We start from the raw sequence: 17,595 nt of genomic DNA on the forward strand, positions 1-17,595 counted from the left end.
CCCTGCATTACAATTAATTAATGAAAAAAATATAGGAATGAAACAGCACTCCAAAGTACTAATCAATTTTTCCCATAGCTGCTTACAGCCAATCTGGCTTCTAGCCAAGCTCCACAAAACAAGGGTGCAATATAGGTCACAAAGAAAACCAGCAGTGCAAAAAGGCACATCAAATTCTGCAGAGGGAAGACTTCCCAGTTCTACTATGTAACATAGGTAACTTAGGGAAAGTGTATACTTCAGTGTAAAAATGGTCCTACTTAGACCATCTTAAGATTCAAATGCAACACATTTGAATACTAAACAGCACAAGCTCCTGACAGGAGACCGACTGCAGAGCAGTGCAAAACCTGATATGTTTCTCAGTATTCAAATGGACACAGCTTTTCAGGAACACTGGAAAAAAATCCCTTGTAAATTATCACAACCCTTCTGTGTTAAGTCTGCCGGACAGCATTTGCTTTCAATCAACTTTCTCTACCATTCATTTTCCTTTTTGCAGTTCAGAAAAATAAATTTCCTCTCTCTAAAGCCATACTTTGGAATAAGTATGTATTAGCAGTAGCAAAAGAGGCTTTTATTTTTAGTATTTGCTAAGTTTCCAACATGCTGCTCCACAAAAGAATTAGGGAAATTTGAGATCATCAAATTTATCCTCCAGCTTCTCCCCTATCCCTCCTGACCATGCTCCTCATCCAAATTACATAGCTATACACAAAGTTTTATTATGGAGCAAGATGAAGCACATAGGTGGTACATAACAAACATTCTTTCAAGAACTAGTAAGGCTGTGACATACAAAAAATATGTAAACTACATTTTTCTCAATGACTGTTCAGAATCATTACTGAATACATTAGGAGTTTGTTTGACAGAACTTCCATTTTGAATATACATAAAGATTATAAAATGAAACACATGACAAATATTCCTAAAACCCAAAGCCACTGCTGTTTATTTATATTTTAAAAATATGATGTCGTGTAACAATAACAGATACATCCTGGCATCCTTTTAAGTGGCAGATATCAGCAGGGAAGGAGTTTTTCTTCCCTCATAGTTTGCATTACAGCACTTTATTTTAATCAATTTATTTAGGTGCTTCCCAAGTTCACTTTCATATATTGTTCATGTGTTACTGAGTTATATAAACCTCAGTCATGTCTTTTTATCTTAAACTAGAAATCAAGCCAACTTTCATAGTATCGTAAGTCATCACTGCTACTGTCCATATATAAGCTTAAAAGTATGTATTTTTAATCTAGGCAACAGTAAAACGAGACTACAAAGTTTAGCTGCTTTTATAGACAAAGATGAAGGAATTTCTGAGGTTTTTTGGCGAGGAGGCAAATTCTCAGCACGAGTTCTGTACTCACCTCACTTCAGCAATCAGGGCACCATCTCAGAGCCTGCAACAAATGAACTTCATGGTATGTCATCAACACAAAGCAGAAAGACACATAAACCTTAGTGCTTAATGACTCACAGTATAAGAAAAATGCTTATTTCTGTATGCCCTAAAAAGGGTGCCACTTGTACATACTCTGTCATGTAGGGCCATCATCAAATTAGCAGTTTTATACGATTTGGAACAACTTGATTGACAACACATCCTTTCTGCCATGGAGCAAATTAGGCAACATTTTACTGATCTTTGAAGTAGATTATTCAATAACAAAAGAGTAGGGTCTTATATTATAGCACTGGACTGCCCCTTGCTACACAGATTCATTGCTGCTACTCAAGGAATAACTGCTCTCCCAGAAATGGAAGGATTCTGTGTCTCTTAGCAAAGCCTGATGGCTTCCAAGAGATAACTAATCCCTGGAACACTTACAATATTCACAGCAGTAGTATCTGAGGCTGGGAAAGTTTTCTCGATGGGTAAAAGGCATCAAGGAGTCTCAACATTTGACATATTAAAAGAAATGAATTACACTAAATGTGCAGCTTTTTAAGCCACTTGTGACTCAGCTGACTTAAGGAACAAGACTGCACCAAATTGGAGACAGAAATGAATTCCCATTTAGCTGAAGTTGAAAAATTCAATTATTAAAAAAATCATTGCATCATGGGTTGTTTCTTTGGCTTGCTTTTTTTATCCATTAAACTTGTCCAGTAGATCTATGTTACTTACACATTCAACACTGGGCATTACTCAACTATGGTAATATTATTCTTGAAGAACAATGCACTCTTGAAAACTAATTTTTAAAAGTCAGTACATCAACTAATAAATTAAACACCGAGGTAAGAATGCAACTTGATGAAATGACATTCTGTTTCCACAGATCAGTTGTCTCAGATTTATTTAATCAAAGATATGATACAGTTACAAGCCCATGCATTTAATAAAAATCTGAACTTAAAATTTTTATGGAACAATTTCAAATAAAGTATATACAGATATTTCTGGATATTCAACTGGACTGCTTAGTCTAGAGAAATATTTGCAAAATATGAGCAGAAGTATTGAGATTTTCAGTGGTCGTTTCTTCCTCTTTCACACCTGAAGATAAATCACAGATGAATAATTCTATGGATTGAATCCTAGGCATAAACTCATAGCTGAACTCATAATTTCACTTCCCATTAGCTACATATTTATAGTACATCCCTTTTATACTGTAATTAAGAATAAAATAAATAAGACTACATTTTAATAATTAGGCAGTATCATTACTAAAAAAAAGTCCTTTATCCATTTAATATGATGACAAAATTAAAATTTCTGTCTACTTAAATTCACTTTTATGATTACAAGGTAATTCTTGCAATTCCCAAATGTTTTTGAAAATTACTACCTCTCATAGAAAATGTGGGTACTTCTCTGTAATGAAACCGCTGGAGAGGATGCAACAGATTAACATGAAATAAATATTAGAGACAGTATTTAAAAGGCACACAAATACTTCAAACACATACAGTTTCAAATCTTTATTGTTTTAAAATTCTACACGTCTTTTACAATTACAATAATTTGTTACTTAAATGACTCTTGTATGGTTAATGTACAATGAGTTTTTTCCTGAAACTCAACCATGAAATACAATTTCATCAATATGATTTTTCTAAATAGATTAATACAAGACTTCTGTTTTCTTAGGAAGAACAAGTGCTTCACCTTGAATAAACGGCACAGGTGTCTTCCCTTCAGAATCTGTATGATCAATCCATCGAAAGTGCTTTTGAAGATTGCAGATCTAACTGTGACTGATTTTCAAAATCAGTCCATCAAATTACAAGGGTTTTTTTAACATTAAAGAGCATTTTCATGTAATGAAACAAGCTGCAGTAGTTATTTTTATTCATCTACTGAGGCAAACTCATGTTGAAGAAAAATTATATGATTATCTGCATGCAATGAACACCCTCTTTAAATAGTTGATGAATTTTACACATATAAAGAATCTGTTAAAGAGTGCAAGTACTTTGATAATGATTTCACAAAAGGACATATGCTGGTAATAATGGTAACTAACATTTAACATCTAAATACAAGCTAATGTATATTTAACAGGCAATTAACATGGCAAACAAACCATGTCTCATGTGGTTGCCCTTCGAGAAAATGAACTCATTTGGTCCACACTCTTAAAGTTATCTGGGTAAAAAAATCGAAGCAGTTAGGGCCAGTTTTTGATGAATTTCTAAAATGTCACCTGTTAAAAAGTAAAAGCAGTACATCAATGACGTATCTTGTCACATGACCTCAGTATAAAAAGATGGCCTGGTATTTGGAGCGATGAACGAACACTGAAGGACAAGTCAAAAAAGAATAGACAGAATGAACTAAAACTTTGTTGTGTTATACTTTCTTGTTCCATGGTACTGCTTTCACTCTGTAGAATTTTGTACCCAAAGGAACTTTGAATCTGTTTTGTGCCTACAAAAAAAGGAATAAAAAAATTAAAACGTGGATTTATTCTACTGATTTTTGTATTTTTAAGCTCAAACTGATTCCCATTACTCAGTATTCAGGAGACCCTCAGGAGTCTGGTAAGGGTCTGGACAGTTTTGATGCAAATACCCGACCCCACTGCTTGTTCAACTCTTCTGGTTCCCCTACTCTTGATATTCACTGACTCAAAGGAAAAGCAGGAATAGGAGAACTTAGGGCAATTTTCATCTAATTTCTTATGCAGAGAGAATTTGTCACAACTGTTAAAAATACTAAAACTGACTCTCTTTTCTATTAACCACAGATGATTTCTCATTACTATTTTCTTACCTTTTTTGCCTGGCAATATTCCTTTTCCATCACTTTTCCTAGCACCCAAGGTCTCCTAGATGCACCTGATGCTAAAGAGAAAACAGATTTAATATTTTGGATAAGCAACTACAAGTACCAGGATATCACATTATATTTTCATTAAAAGTAGAATTAAAAAAAACCCCTCAGTTTAAATAAACTAACAAATCTTAAGTAAGGTCACATTTAAATGCAACATTTTGGTGGCCCTGAGAATAATAATTTGCAGTACCTAGGCCAATACCCATTTTAACCTATCACAAATACAATTAATGCTCTGAATTTAATTTTCCCCACTTCCCTGATGCAGGAAAAGAATCAAGACATGGTTTCCTGAAGCACTGAGCCAGAGACAAATGTGTCCCTCAGGCAATTGATAAGTATTTCTGTATTTTATGGGCAGTTTTCTCAGATTTGGGATTAACTCTGTTCAGCAATTGGTAAGGACTAGAGCAAGCTAAGTCCATTTGAAAAGACAGGTCAGTGAATTAAGTACTCACAGTAACATACAAACTGACACGCTTTTACCTTATATATGTAAAAAAACAGTAAGAAAAGTCTACTGTATTTTACACAGCTATGTATGCACTACTATTGCCACAGTTCAGAATATATTACACCTGGAATCAAGACAGGTATTTTCCCCTTATTTTTCACAGATAACACATGGTACAGATCCTTCAGCAAACTCAGAATCCAGTTAGGGCTTAGTGGTCTTCTGCAGATTACACAATTACTCAAGATCTATCAAGATCTATCATTTTTCATCATTTTCAACTGCAATCTACAAGTGAGCCTGCTCAGGTAAATTATTTGACAGCTTGTGACATGCAATAATATGAAAACTTTCACTGACTTAGAATTAATTCACATTTTCTTTTCATGCATATTCTTAGACATTTTTACAAAGTTGGGAGCACAGATGGGTTTGCAAAAAACCGTGATAGTTTAAAGCCATTTCCATGAATCCACTTCATGTAGTTCATGGTTTAGTGGAAAGCATTGTTATTTTTTCTCATTTAAAAAGATTTCAATTTAGCTAAGTTTAGATAGCTGCCAAAAAAAAGCCAACAAAAAGCCTTGAAAATTAAGGGAGGAAAAAAGTAAATGTGCCATCAACTTGAACATAAAGAAATACAAAAAGTCTCTGAAATTTTATAATAAATACCATTTTAATTTGGTGGAAAAATTATGAGCAAAAATATTGCTTGCAAATTCCCATATACTGTTGTCTACATTTTTTATTATTTATGCTGAGTAATTAAAGCAGTCTGATGGGAATGTTAACATAATCTCCCCCTTTTTTTTTTTTTTTTTTTTACAACTTACTTTGAAGATGCAGAATTTTTTCCCTAGTTTTCCAAGAGATTAACATCTATATAAATTTTTAACTAAAAATGTTCTGCTTTGAAAAATATTTTGCATCAGAACGAGTAGCAAAAGCTACAAAGACAGCTGACAACTATTACATGCTTCTTGTATTTATCACACACATACATATAAAAATCACTTAGTGTTAGAAAGTTAGCACTGTTAGTTGTAAGAGGAGATAGTTAGAAATAAAATCTGACACTTACCACACTCACCTGGTTTGAGATCCAATGCAGCAAGGGACTCTGAGTGCAAGAAATACAAGGTTGGACTAACAGTAAACAACACGTAGTTGTCATGCCTTTCGTCCAAGATAATGAGAACCAAATCGCCAACCTGAAAACTGGGGGGGGGGGAAAAATAAAATCACAGAACTTAACTAAAAAAAGCACAGAAGCTTAAAACTACATTAATTACACTACATTTTTTTCCATATATTGCATGAGACAAAGTTGAGCAGCAGCAGACATTTCCACTTGCTACTCATATACATCTCCTATTTTCTGAAGTCAACAAAAGCAGGCTATCTTCAAAAAGCATATTTGAAATGTTCTACACTCATCAGCTCAAATTATTTTTCTCAAAAGGATTTAAAATATAATCAGAAGTATCTAACTAAATGCTAATGTTTCAGTTTTGTATTATTTTTATTCACCGGTACTTAAGGTAACCATCACTGTGTAGTAGTGCTTACAAAGATGCTTTTGTTGTTTTAAACTGAAGCAAACTTGAACACAGAAAAATACAACAAAAACATTTATGCAGCTTTCAATCTTCCAATTTTAAGCACACAAGACAAAGAAGGGATGAAGTGTTCATCTTTGATCAAATGATGAAAGGCCAAAGAAACACTGTGGCAACTACACAAAAGTTTTAAAACTGCACTTCTCCTGATACCAGGTTAAGATAAGAAGCCAAGTTCTCATGTAAAGTTTCAGCAAGAGAATTCAAAGAAGAACTTCCGTCTCCAAACTTCTCGTTCGATGGTGTAAATTATTGTAAGTAAATTATTTACCCATTAATGAAATCAAGTCTAAAATAGCTACAAATCAAGCATTAGATCATGAGGGAGCTCTAAGAATAAATATTACTACTCCTCAGAGGACAAGGGAGGAAATGCAAAGAAAATGAAAAACTTCTTTATAGAAGAAGACTACAGATACACAGTCAGCCAATTGAGTAAAACTAGAGAAATTTAGGTCATCATCTTTAAAGTTCATGTTTTGATGAAATAAACAAACTTTTCTGCCTATGAAAACATGAAGACAGGCTATATTGACATAAAAACATCTCTACTGGACAGATGAATTCTTCTTTCACACCATTTTCCTCATCAAAAACTCCCAAGACACTGGGAACAATGTTCAGATGCTAGAGGGGAAAAAATGATTCTTCACCTGCTGGTATTGTTAGAGAAAAAATGGAAATTGGTGTAATTCAGAAAACATTAACAGAAAGATCTGTGCATGTTTTCTTTCTCAAAAGATTTTTTGTATTACTCAAATAATTTATAAGCCTAATATTAATCAAGAAGTTGTCTGTAGTTTTCACATTTTACAAGAATACTTCTTTTTCCAGCAAGTCTACATGCAGCTGCTAATAGATTGATAATACAAAATGTTTGTATATGATAAAACAAAATATCTCAGTTAATTTTTTTTCATTTTGTTAGAGTAAGACAGGAACTTCATAAACTTCAGGAAGGTAAGACTTCTCTTGAAATATAATACAGTACTTTGCATATTCAGGATTAATAGATTTCCTTTTTCTTAGCATAACTATAAGGTTAAAGATAAACAAAAAAATAATCTAAAAAAAAGCCTCGGAATTCTAGAAATCCCATAAAGTACAGAATTCAAGAAAGTCATTGAGAGAATTCAAAAAGGCCATTTTATTGTTTATCAAGAGGCTTTATAAAATTTGATTTATGCTCAACTGGGTTTATTCAATAGTTGATGGCTAAATTATAGTGATTTATGCATCTTTTCACCACAAAACAAGAACAGAAGAACTGTAGCATTAACTATACACTTATTTTATTGAGAACATATCCAACTGTTTATATGAAAATTAATATGTACTTACTCTCTAATTGCTATTTTTTCAGAATGTCTTGAGGATACTGACGACATGCTTTGGGACATCTATAAAGAAGAGAAAAGCTATAAAGTACTGGCAAGCTATGATGAAATGTACATTGCAGGTAAGACTATGTCAAGCTTATTCTTCATTGATTTCAAACAGTGCCTAGTCTTGCAGATTTTATATTCACTCAGAAAACCACAATACTTTTGTCATCCTCTTCTGTAGTGAGTTTGGTTGTTTGTGATTTGGTTCTGGCTTTTATTATTGTACTTTTTTTTAATAGCTACCTTTGATTATAAAAGTTCATCTTAACTAACTTCTCCCTCATTATTTAAAACTGAGAAGGGCTTTTCGTATCAGTGCCAGTGAAGATTTATTCTGGGCATACACAAGATCTATGATAACACTGTCCATTCTAACAGAGAAGTCACTGGCACTAGAAAAGGCTGATGGTAGAACACCAGAGATTAAACATTCATTACAATTAAACTCTAGATGTTGAGCTCCACATAATCTCTCAATTTTTCTACAAAATGTCACAAAATCTAAAGTTTATTGTAATCAACAGGGCAGCACTCCCTGGAGCAAAACTAGGGTCAGATTTACTAAGAACAAACAAAGATTCAATTCTGTAAGGTTTTGGACATAGGAATTATCTCTTACATGAATATTTGCCTTTAATTCTGTTTAAATTAATAGCATACTGGCACATGGATCAACTTCAATAAGACAAACTAGACCTAAAAATAAACGTAAGTGCACACAAAGTTTATATAACAACTGTGATAATAAGAAATGACAATGGGTAATTAATGATACTTCTATCTCTAAAGGAATACCTATCCCACATGCAGGCAAGTAGCTAGGGAAGCTGTTCAGATGTAAACTTATCAGTTCCATTACCCTCTGGTAACCTCCTTACAAAAGACAATTCATAACTGCTCCACAGAAACTCTGACTAGAGGTCCTGCAGATTTTCCATCCATCCTTACTTCCTGGACTGTTTATACATGCTATTCAAATCGAGATTGCTCACACTTGAAGTTTAGCATGTGATTTTTCAGCTGTAACTCAAATGTTGTTCCCTACAGTGAATTTCCTTCCTATTGTCAATGTTGCCCCCTGCCTTTCCCAGAGGCAGTACCAGCCTCTGTCTTCCTATGAGCTTGAAGCCTATTCACAGCTCATTTTCTTCATTTCCTCAAAGAATGGGTCCAAATTGAATGCAGTACATCACAGAAAGGTCTGAAATTCTGATGATGCTTTCAGCAGTTTTCTTTACCCGATCCAACTTGAGATTTTTTTTCCCTAAGGCTACCTTTCTTTCTTGAAAAAGCTGCAGCTAGCATGAAATTTATCAAATTTGCTTAGACTGTTCAGAAAAGTGCTTGAGAATTCTCCTCAAATACCCAGAGTAGATATTTTTTTGCTATTTTTTCAAACTGAAATAAGTGTTAAATGAAAACACAAAATAGCTTGACTTCTGCATTTTTCCTTCATTTCTAACTTCAAGAAAACCAGAACAAATTAGTGTTGAGAATAATTATATTAAAACCAAGTAAAGAATGTTTTATGAGTACAATCGTAGTCGCCTTTATAAAGAGAAATGGTTGCCTTTCTCAGTAATTCATTTCCTGTGACAAAAATCCTGCAGTAACATTCCAAGCATTAAAAGGAGTTCCTTTTTGTTCATTGTAGACGTAACCCACAAGTTCTTCTGCAAAAGCCAGTGACCAATTCACACAGAATGCCTTCCAAGCTCCTTATCTAAAGTAGCTCAATTGAAATAACCACTGGTATTTAAGTGTTGATGTATCTTTCAATTTTAGAAGTGCATTTAAAAGGAGGGGGAGAGGGAAAGAAGGATGAAGAGACAAATAATAAACTTATCTATGTAAAATAATAATAATAATAAGGAACTGAAAAGATATGAAGTTCCTGTGCCCATTCAGAAATCAAATATGAATCGCTTTAGAGACCAATGAACTGCCAATTTCTCCTACATGGCTTTGTATTAATCATAACAAGAATAATCTTCTATTTGTCTTGTACACAGTGTTTCTTCCATTTTATTTCACTCTAATATGACAGATCAACAGTTTGATTCAGGAAATCTACAGAGAGGTTTAGAAAACTGTCTGGGTGTATTTTGAGTGTTATTGTAAAATCTACATTTGAATAAATTCTGTGTACCTCACTGACATTCTGAATTAAAAATAATCCTTTAAAAATTATACTTGTAGATGTCTTGCAATCCTTTCTTATATGCCTGGTATGAAGTGGAACTTCCCACAACACAGATATCAGTTCCTACCAAACTTCTAGGTATCACCTGTCACTTAAATTGTGATCTCCATGGCCACTCCAACCAAAGGATTGCTCTGTTTCCTATACACGCAGGAATTTTTTTAAGACTTAAAACTGAGACCTGCTAGCAAGGATAAAGTGGGAAAAAATAAAAGGAGAAGAATTTATACTGCAGGAATCAAGGGCTCCCGGTCACTAAATTATTTTTCCTTCCATAGGCATTTACTGTATTTGAGCATTTCTTATGGTGGCTGCCTGCATTTCCAGCCACTAGGCAGCATTACAGTTTCACACCTTACGAAACTGGCAGGTGCAGTTTTTCCAAAACAATCTAAGTTATTGTTAACACTCCCAATTATGCCTGAAGTGCAGGCATATTTATAATCTTGTAAACTGGCCTTCAAGCTACTGCTGCTGAAAACTGAGTCATGGTGCCCTGGAAAGTAACACCCCCTAACCCAAACTCTGGATGGTCTGTGCTCTTTGGGAAGAAGTCACTCTCCAGTCCTATGAATCTTTTTCCATGAGAAGATTAAGCTCAGGTACCTCTGGAACGTTATCAGGTTACCTATTTACCACTTGCTTAACCCTTAAAATATTTTAAAAATTAATTTAAAAAATCGTAGATTTTAAAGAAATTAATATTTTTAAGCTTTTCTTATTTTTTCATGAGGCTTAAAAAATGGATTGCACAAATACTTACCAATCTTTGATTTAATCTCTTATTTTCCTCTTCCTTCAACTGCAAAGTCTACAAGAAAATCTTAATCTGATTAACTGGATAATATTCTTTATACAGTACAAACATTTTTTTAAAAAAGTTCTGATATGACTAGAACCCAACTACTTGTACGACACTACATCTTTCAGTTCTAAAACAATTATCAAAATATCTTTTGAACAAAGACATGCATAACCCCCCTTGAAGTCTAGTAATTATCCTCGTGCTACAAACCCCACTGCTAAGATTTTACCTCCATACTCATACTTCTCTTTCAGTTAGAAAAACATGTCAATGATAGAAGAGCAGAAGAAATGCAATATATTAGTATGTTATAGCTTCTACCCATGACAAATCCTTCGTAATCAGATGTCAGAAAAAAACATCTATGAACACAGCCTACGAGGAGAAATTACCCATTTTCATGAAAAACTGGTAAATCAACCTTAAATCCTGTCCAGCTGTTTTGTACAGCTTAATTAGAAAAAGAAATTGTAACTTTTTTCTTCCGTAGAAATTCTCTGAATCTATGATCTGCTACTCTTAGAAGAGGTATTACACCTCAATCATTCATACTAAAGCCTACATAAACATAACAAGGATAGGCTAAGAGTAATGTTTTAATAGTTATCTGAATTACAAGATATCACTGAATTACAGTGACCCAAGAGTACAAGGAAAAAAAGTTCTCTGAAATCATATTTCTAATTCTTGCAGACACTATACTGCATCAGAGCATATAACTGACCACAGTACAACTTCACATGTATATATTTTTAAGTACTTAGTCATAACACTTAACCTCACTAAAAAAGATGTACTCACTCTTTCTAACAACATTATCCTCTGCTTTTCTTCAGACATATGAACATTTTCACTAAAAGAGAAAGAAAATGGACAGGTTAAAAACTAACATTTTTTCATAATAGAAAATTATCTTTTCCACACCCACATGCCATCTTCACTCAGTGAAGAGTGCTATATTTTTGCTAGCACCGAGGGAACAGCATTGAAAGACACATTAGGAATCAGCATCAATAAACCACACTAATCATTACTCCATTTCAGTTAAAAGGCTGTTTAGCTTTTATGTAATAGGAAGCAGTCAACAAAAACCTGTAAGTGTCTGTCTAATCATACATTGAGCCATAATTTTTTTGTTCACATACTCACTTTAATTTTTTTTTTTACAATTGTTTTGACAGTGCAGGACTAGAATGATTACTACAAAAAACAGCTCTTTTTCTAAAGAGAGGGTAGTTCCTTGTTTTATTATCAGTGCAAGTTTAGTTTGGCAAGGACAAACTGTTTTCATCTTCCACAAAGCTGTTTAGTGCTCTGGGTATGTGATTCTGGGTTAGGCAGCATCGGTTGTGATGGACAGACTAAAGTCAATCTAAGTACATCTAACAATTCTGCTCTTGTTCCCCTCTTAAAAACCTTGCTCCTTTTGTGTGGTTCAGGTTTCTTCTGTGAAAGGTATGGAGGAGAAGCCTGGGGCTCTTTAAAACACTAGTGGCATGAAAGTGAGACATTTCTCAAAAGATGTGTCAGTAACATGCAGCCTCCCAGCTCATTCACCATTACAGTTTTCCTTCTGTTTGACTTACATTTTGTGCACTTAGGTATATTATTTTATGTCATGATTGCGGGGCCAAGTTTCACCTTGAAGCTGCATTCTTCAAAGCCATCAAACCCACACATTCCTAGTGATTGTGACACCACAATTGTATGCACATTTATTTTTAAAGGAATATTTTCAGGAAGAGCATCAAAGGCAGGAGGAGAGTTAAACATGCTCATCTATACTTCACACCACCCAAGAGCACACGTTTCCAGAATGAGAGCATGCTTTGTGTATTTCTACTCTAATGCCCCATACTTACTGCACAGCCATCATACTGGTTTCCATCGTGGAGTCCATTCTCCCTTCAGCCCCAAAGTCAGCAACCAATCTGTCTGTGTCAGTGGGCACATCAGCTGCACAGGCTCCACAAGCTTCCGATACTGCTGCCAAGTAGGTTGATGGAGAAAAATTACTACTTCTCAGTTTATTAACTTCTTCTTCAAGCTTCTTCTTCTCTTCAAGTAAGCGAGCTCGATCTTCAGAAAGCGTTTCAATCAAATCTATGACAAATAAATAGAATATCTTTTAATTACAGCAGTACTAAGGATCAAAACCAATCTGAAAAGAATAGGAATAGTCCTATTAGAAAAGATGAATATTTCTTCCGAACTTTGCTTACCCTTATCTTTTTCTTGCTGTTGCGTAAGCACTTTTAATTTATCACTAAGATCATTAATTATGTTTTCTTTTTTCATTTTCTCTCTTGCCAGAACAGTGTTAAAGTTGGTCTGAAAACAGAAAGTATTACAGAAATAAGGAATGTTCTGTATAAATATAATACAAAATAGTACAAAACACACCATGCATTTCAGTTTTCTACATCACAGTTAAACAAGAAATTAAAACTTTTTTACTTGTTGCTTTGGTGAAGAGATAAAATGCCTGTACATATTATTTTTTGTCTGTAAAATTTTTTGGTAATTAATTTTATTTTTAACCTTCTCATTCCCTCAAGCCTGATACATACAAGTAGTACAATAAAAAAGAAATAATTTTTGAAATAATAAGTTATTGTTGTTTCTTTAAATATAATACTTTTCCAGTTAATGTAAAATAGGTGAGCATTCTATATTCAAAAGAGTTACTTGAAGGGTTCAAATTATTAAATAAAGCTGAACTTATCCAGATATGTTATATACAATGAAAAAGAAAATACCATTATCAATACACTATAAACTGAATTTAAAATACATTTCAAGTCATGCATTAGTTCTTCAGTGAACAATTAACTATTATAAAAGATGCACAGGAATCCTGTAAGTAGCTTGAATAGGTGAAGATAAAATGAGGCCAGCAGAGCCTACCAGTCTGACAAATCTTTCCATTTCTTCAACCCCTCTCTTGACCATTGTGCCCTTTTAGTCTTAAGAGTGCTGCTGAAGAGACAGACAAAACCTACCAACAACCATCTATTACAAGGATATTTCAAATTAACTTTAATTTTTCCGTGAATTTGAAGATTGTCTTGATATATGCCTATCAACTCTTAAAATGCAAACTATTTGGTGGGCTCCACTCCTTATACAGGGCACAGCAGCTTTTGTTATATATCTGCATAGCAAAACTCTCACACCACAAGCATAAGTGACACCTCTAAGGAAACTTCATAGAGGAAAGAAAATAGAACTCAAAGACAAAGGTAAGGCTAAATACCCAAAATATTCAGTAATAAGCAGAGCCAGTGAAGTAAACTGCCAGCACTGACTGATGCACCATTTTTCTGGGTTTAGGTTATTTGTCTGCTTTGGTTGGGGTCTTTTTTGGTGGGGAGGTGGGTTGTTCTTGTTCTGTTTTAAACAACTTCCAGCTTTGCCTGGAATTTGCTGTCAAAGCCTCAGAACCCTACCTTCCATGCTTTGCTGAAAAAATGACGAATACTATTAGATAATGAGGAAAATGGAATACTAAGGAACCAATTGCAATAATATTCCCTTCTTTTTAGCCACCTTCAGTTCTGTGTTCCCTGCTCCAGAAGTGATTCATAGCATTCATTCACTAAGCTGGTTGATTATCACCCTTGTCTCTTTGTCCTTACTTGATCTTACCACAGCTACATTAAGGAGAAGTGCTTAAAACAGAAAATCCTTTCTCAGTGTTTAAACGCAACAAAGCTGCAGATAATAGCTGTTACTAACAGAGATTTAATTTAAGAACTTGAGACTCATCTACAGAAACTAAGAGGCTCAAGATGTTTTGAAAGGAAAAAAAAAAGTGTGGATACAGATGTAAAATATTAATCCAGTGCTATGTGATTTTTTTTATCAACATAAGGAGTACATAAGGGCTTAAAGTTTATTATGTAAAATTTAACATACTTCGAACATCAAAATACAATATATTTATGCTTTGAACCTCAAAACACCACCTGTCCATGGTAACAAACTTTAAAAGCCAGTAAGCAGCATTCTAAATCAATTAGTATTTCAAATAATTTAGTGTTGTCCACAAATTTTGTAATACCTGATATTTTTCTGCAGTTGAAGAGATGAATGAATTTAAATTACAAGCACTTATGCTAAAGAAGTCACAAAAACTGAATTCGGATTGCCAGTTGTTTGATAATTGGTTTGGCCTTTTGGTCTTTTTTTTGGGGGGAGGGGTTTCATTTGCTTGGGGTTTGTTTTTTTTAATGCTTAAATGTTTGATTCCATTAACACATCCTATCCTGGATCCAGATAATAACACAAGTTTAAAATGTGGAAGTGTTACAGAGCAAAAGAAAAAATGGTACTCTAACTTCAAATCAGCGAAAGAACACAACTGTCATGGGAGCAAAAATAATTAAAAAAAAAATCAGCTTTACCTGCTGCTCTGCAGTGAGTGATGTTCTGATGTTCTGCATTTCTTCATTCTTCCTTTTCTCTTGTTCTTCAAGTTGCTCTAAGAACTTCATTTTTTCTTCCTGAAGCTTCTCCTGAAGTTCAGCGACTAAGTTTGATTCAGCAGATGATTCAGCAGGAGGACTTAAAAGAAAATGTTTAGGCCTTAAATGTGCAGCACATACCAAGCCCCACAATACATGAAATAAGCACACACAAAAAAAGTCGGATGTTCATTTTGGGACATTATTTATGAAATATTTAATAAATACTATATTATAATTAAGCCATGACTAACTTCAATTCTAGTTTTAATCAAAAGCATCTCACTAATTCTTACTCTTGAGCATTTTGCATTTTTAGTGTAGCACACTGGCTCTAACTTCGAATTTTTGTTATAGGAGAGGACTTTTGTTAATACTTTTACTAATGTAACAGAAGGTGTGGAAAGTGTTAAAAAAACCAAACAACTATCAACTTCACAAAGATACTTAGCATGTCAAAATGCAAAGCCTTCAGAAATATCACATAAGGAAAACAATTCAGCAGTAAATCTAATGCTGAGGAAGCCAAATGTGAAATGCAAAACTCTGGATTGCAGAATCTCGAAGAAAGCAGTAGTCATCATAAAGGAAGGAAACCATCAACAGCCACAAAGGCAGGAAGGATAATGGCTAAAGGATAATATTAAATAGCTTTTGAAACAATGTTACATAGACTAAGTATTTATCACCACTGAAGCAAAAGCTAACTTCTGTGTTTTGGCTTGAATTATCAAGAACCCCCCGGAAGAACTTTAGAGAAATCCCTTTGTTGGGCAACAATTGTGAAAAACTGCATTATTTTAAATTTCTGTTATTCATCTGCACCAGAATCATATTGATATTAAAATTAACCATATTTAAACCCAAAGGTCTTTCCTGAACTAACCAAAGCAGGAATCATCTGCCTCTCAGATGGATTGTCTGGAGTACTGTTTGCAAATAACAGCCAAGTAAAGGATATTGTTGCTCTGCAAAGGATTCTAGCACATTACCAGTTTTTGCAGCTCATCAGTGTACCAGGCAGTAAGTTTAAATATTTAATCTGAAAAGGTATTATCAACTACAGCAACAGTGACAATGCCTAGCTTTATTGCTTTCAAGATACTAAAATAGCACGTATCTTCAGATTGGGGTTTCTTTGCAAGCAAAGACTTGCACTGCTCTGAGATGCCAAAGGATGTACTTAACAATACTGCTGTTCCACCAAATAGGCATATACTGAATATACAAACTATTATGCAGCAGCTAAGCACTCAAAAAGCCCATAAGAAGCTTTAAATAAAAGAACTCTAAAAGCCAACTGAAGTTCTGGGAGTGGCTGAACAGCCTCTGACATTCTAAAAGTCAGAAGTAAAATAAGCAGAAAAAAGAAAGTCACAAAACACTCAGGCAAATCTTTTTTTTGTGCCACCAAGAAAATATTTTCGTGCTTGATTAAATTTCAATTTATTTCTAAATGAAGCCCAGCTAAAAGAGAGAGAGGACGTGCTCTGTGGTGGTCTGATAGAAGTGGCTGGACAATACCAAGACTGGAAGATACCAAAGCAGTAATTCAGTCTTCAAAGCAGCTGGGATTCCTATTCCACTTAAAATATTATTTACAATATTACAGATATTTTAACTAACCAGAATACTTTCAAAATGTTTAACAAATCATTAAAAGATGCTGTGGTTTTCTCTACTGTTTTACATAACTACATAGTGCAGAAAGGGTAAATGAACTACAAATGCCTTGCAGTTTTATTATCTTTCCTAATCAAAATCACTTGATTTTCAGACACCCCAAATCACATTAATATTTATACCGTGGTAATGCATTGAGAGCAAACACTTCTTTTTGACTCTAAATGTTTTTGTTCGTTTTCATCAAAGTTCAAAAACTAAATTCCTGACACCAGTGCAATACTCAGGTCAAATTCAACAATCCCTCTCTCTGTCTGTACCTTCTTAATGGCTAATTTAACATTACTCTTTAAGAACCAACAAACATAGTTCTATGCTAAATAAAAGCTGTTTTCTACCATTACCGGTTAACTGCTAAACAATGAGTGAGGATACAAATCAGCTTGAGTTACTGACACAGCTTGGGGTTTTCGGAATTAAAAAAATCAAACAACTAAATAGTGACTTTGAAATATTATTTCAGATTTACTTAACATATATGCCCTTTGGAGGTAAAATATATCTTGATTCCTAGAGAAAAAAAAAAACTATCAGCAGACTATAAGCATAAAAAGAAGCCTTAAGAGGCAAAATGTTCTTTAACATCACACTAAAAATTATTTGACAGAACTTATAATAAACTAACAGCACTTCTTTAGATTGAAGCAGACAATATTTCTTTGAAATACATTATCTGTTTTATCCAG

At 33.9% G+C, this 17,595-nt stretch overlaps 1 protein-coding gene across 2 annotated transcripts in view; it reads right to left on the bottom strand.

The window, feature by feature from the left end:
* Nucleotides 1-2,922: 2,922 nt before the first annotated feature.
* The window catches only part of RB1CC1 (RB1 inducible coiled-coil 1), a 64,662-nt gene continuing 49,989 nt past the window's right edge, over nucleotides 2,923-17,595 (bottom strand). The window contains exons 16-24 of one of the 2 annotated variants that reach the window (XM_014881627.2): nucleotides 15,167-15,326; nucleotides 12,983-13,091; nucleotides 12,623-12,863; nucleotides 11,562-11,613; nucleotides 10,719-10,766; nucleotides 7,709-7,767; nucleotides 5,839-5,966; nucleotides 4,232-4,302; nucleotides 2,923-3,886 (exon numbers count right to left, since the gene is read on the bottom strand). In XM_014881627.2, coding sequence (XP_014737113.1) covers nucleotides 3,809-3,886; nucleotides 4,232-4,302; nucleotides 5,839-5,966; nucleotides 7,709-7,767; nucleotides 10,719-10,766; nucleotides 11,562-11,613; nucleotides 12,623-12,863; nucleotides 12,983-13,091; nucleotides 15,167-15,326 — 946 coding nt within the window. In that variant the 3' untranslated portion in view covers nucleotides 2,923-3,808. Of the gene's footprint in view, nucleotides 3,887-4,231; nucleotides 4,303-5,829; nucleotides 5,967-7,708; nucleotides 7,768-10,718; nucleotides 10,767-11,561; nucleotides 11,614-12,622; nucleotides 12,864-12,982; nucleotides 13,092-15,166; nucleotides 15,327-17,595 lie in introns of both variants that reach the window. The other variant, XM_014881623.2, reaches the window with a different exon arrangement.

The sequence above is a fragment of the Sturnus vulgaris genome, chromosome 1 (genome assembly GCF_052056855.1).
Source record: "Sturnus vulgaris isolate bStuVul1 chromosome 1, bStuVul1.hap1, whole genome shotgun sequence".
Lineage (NCBI taxonomy): Eukaryota > Metazoa > Chordata > Aves > Passeriformes > Sturnidae > Sturnus > Sturnus vulgaris.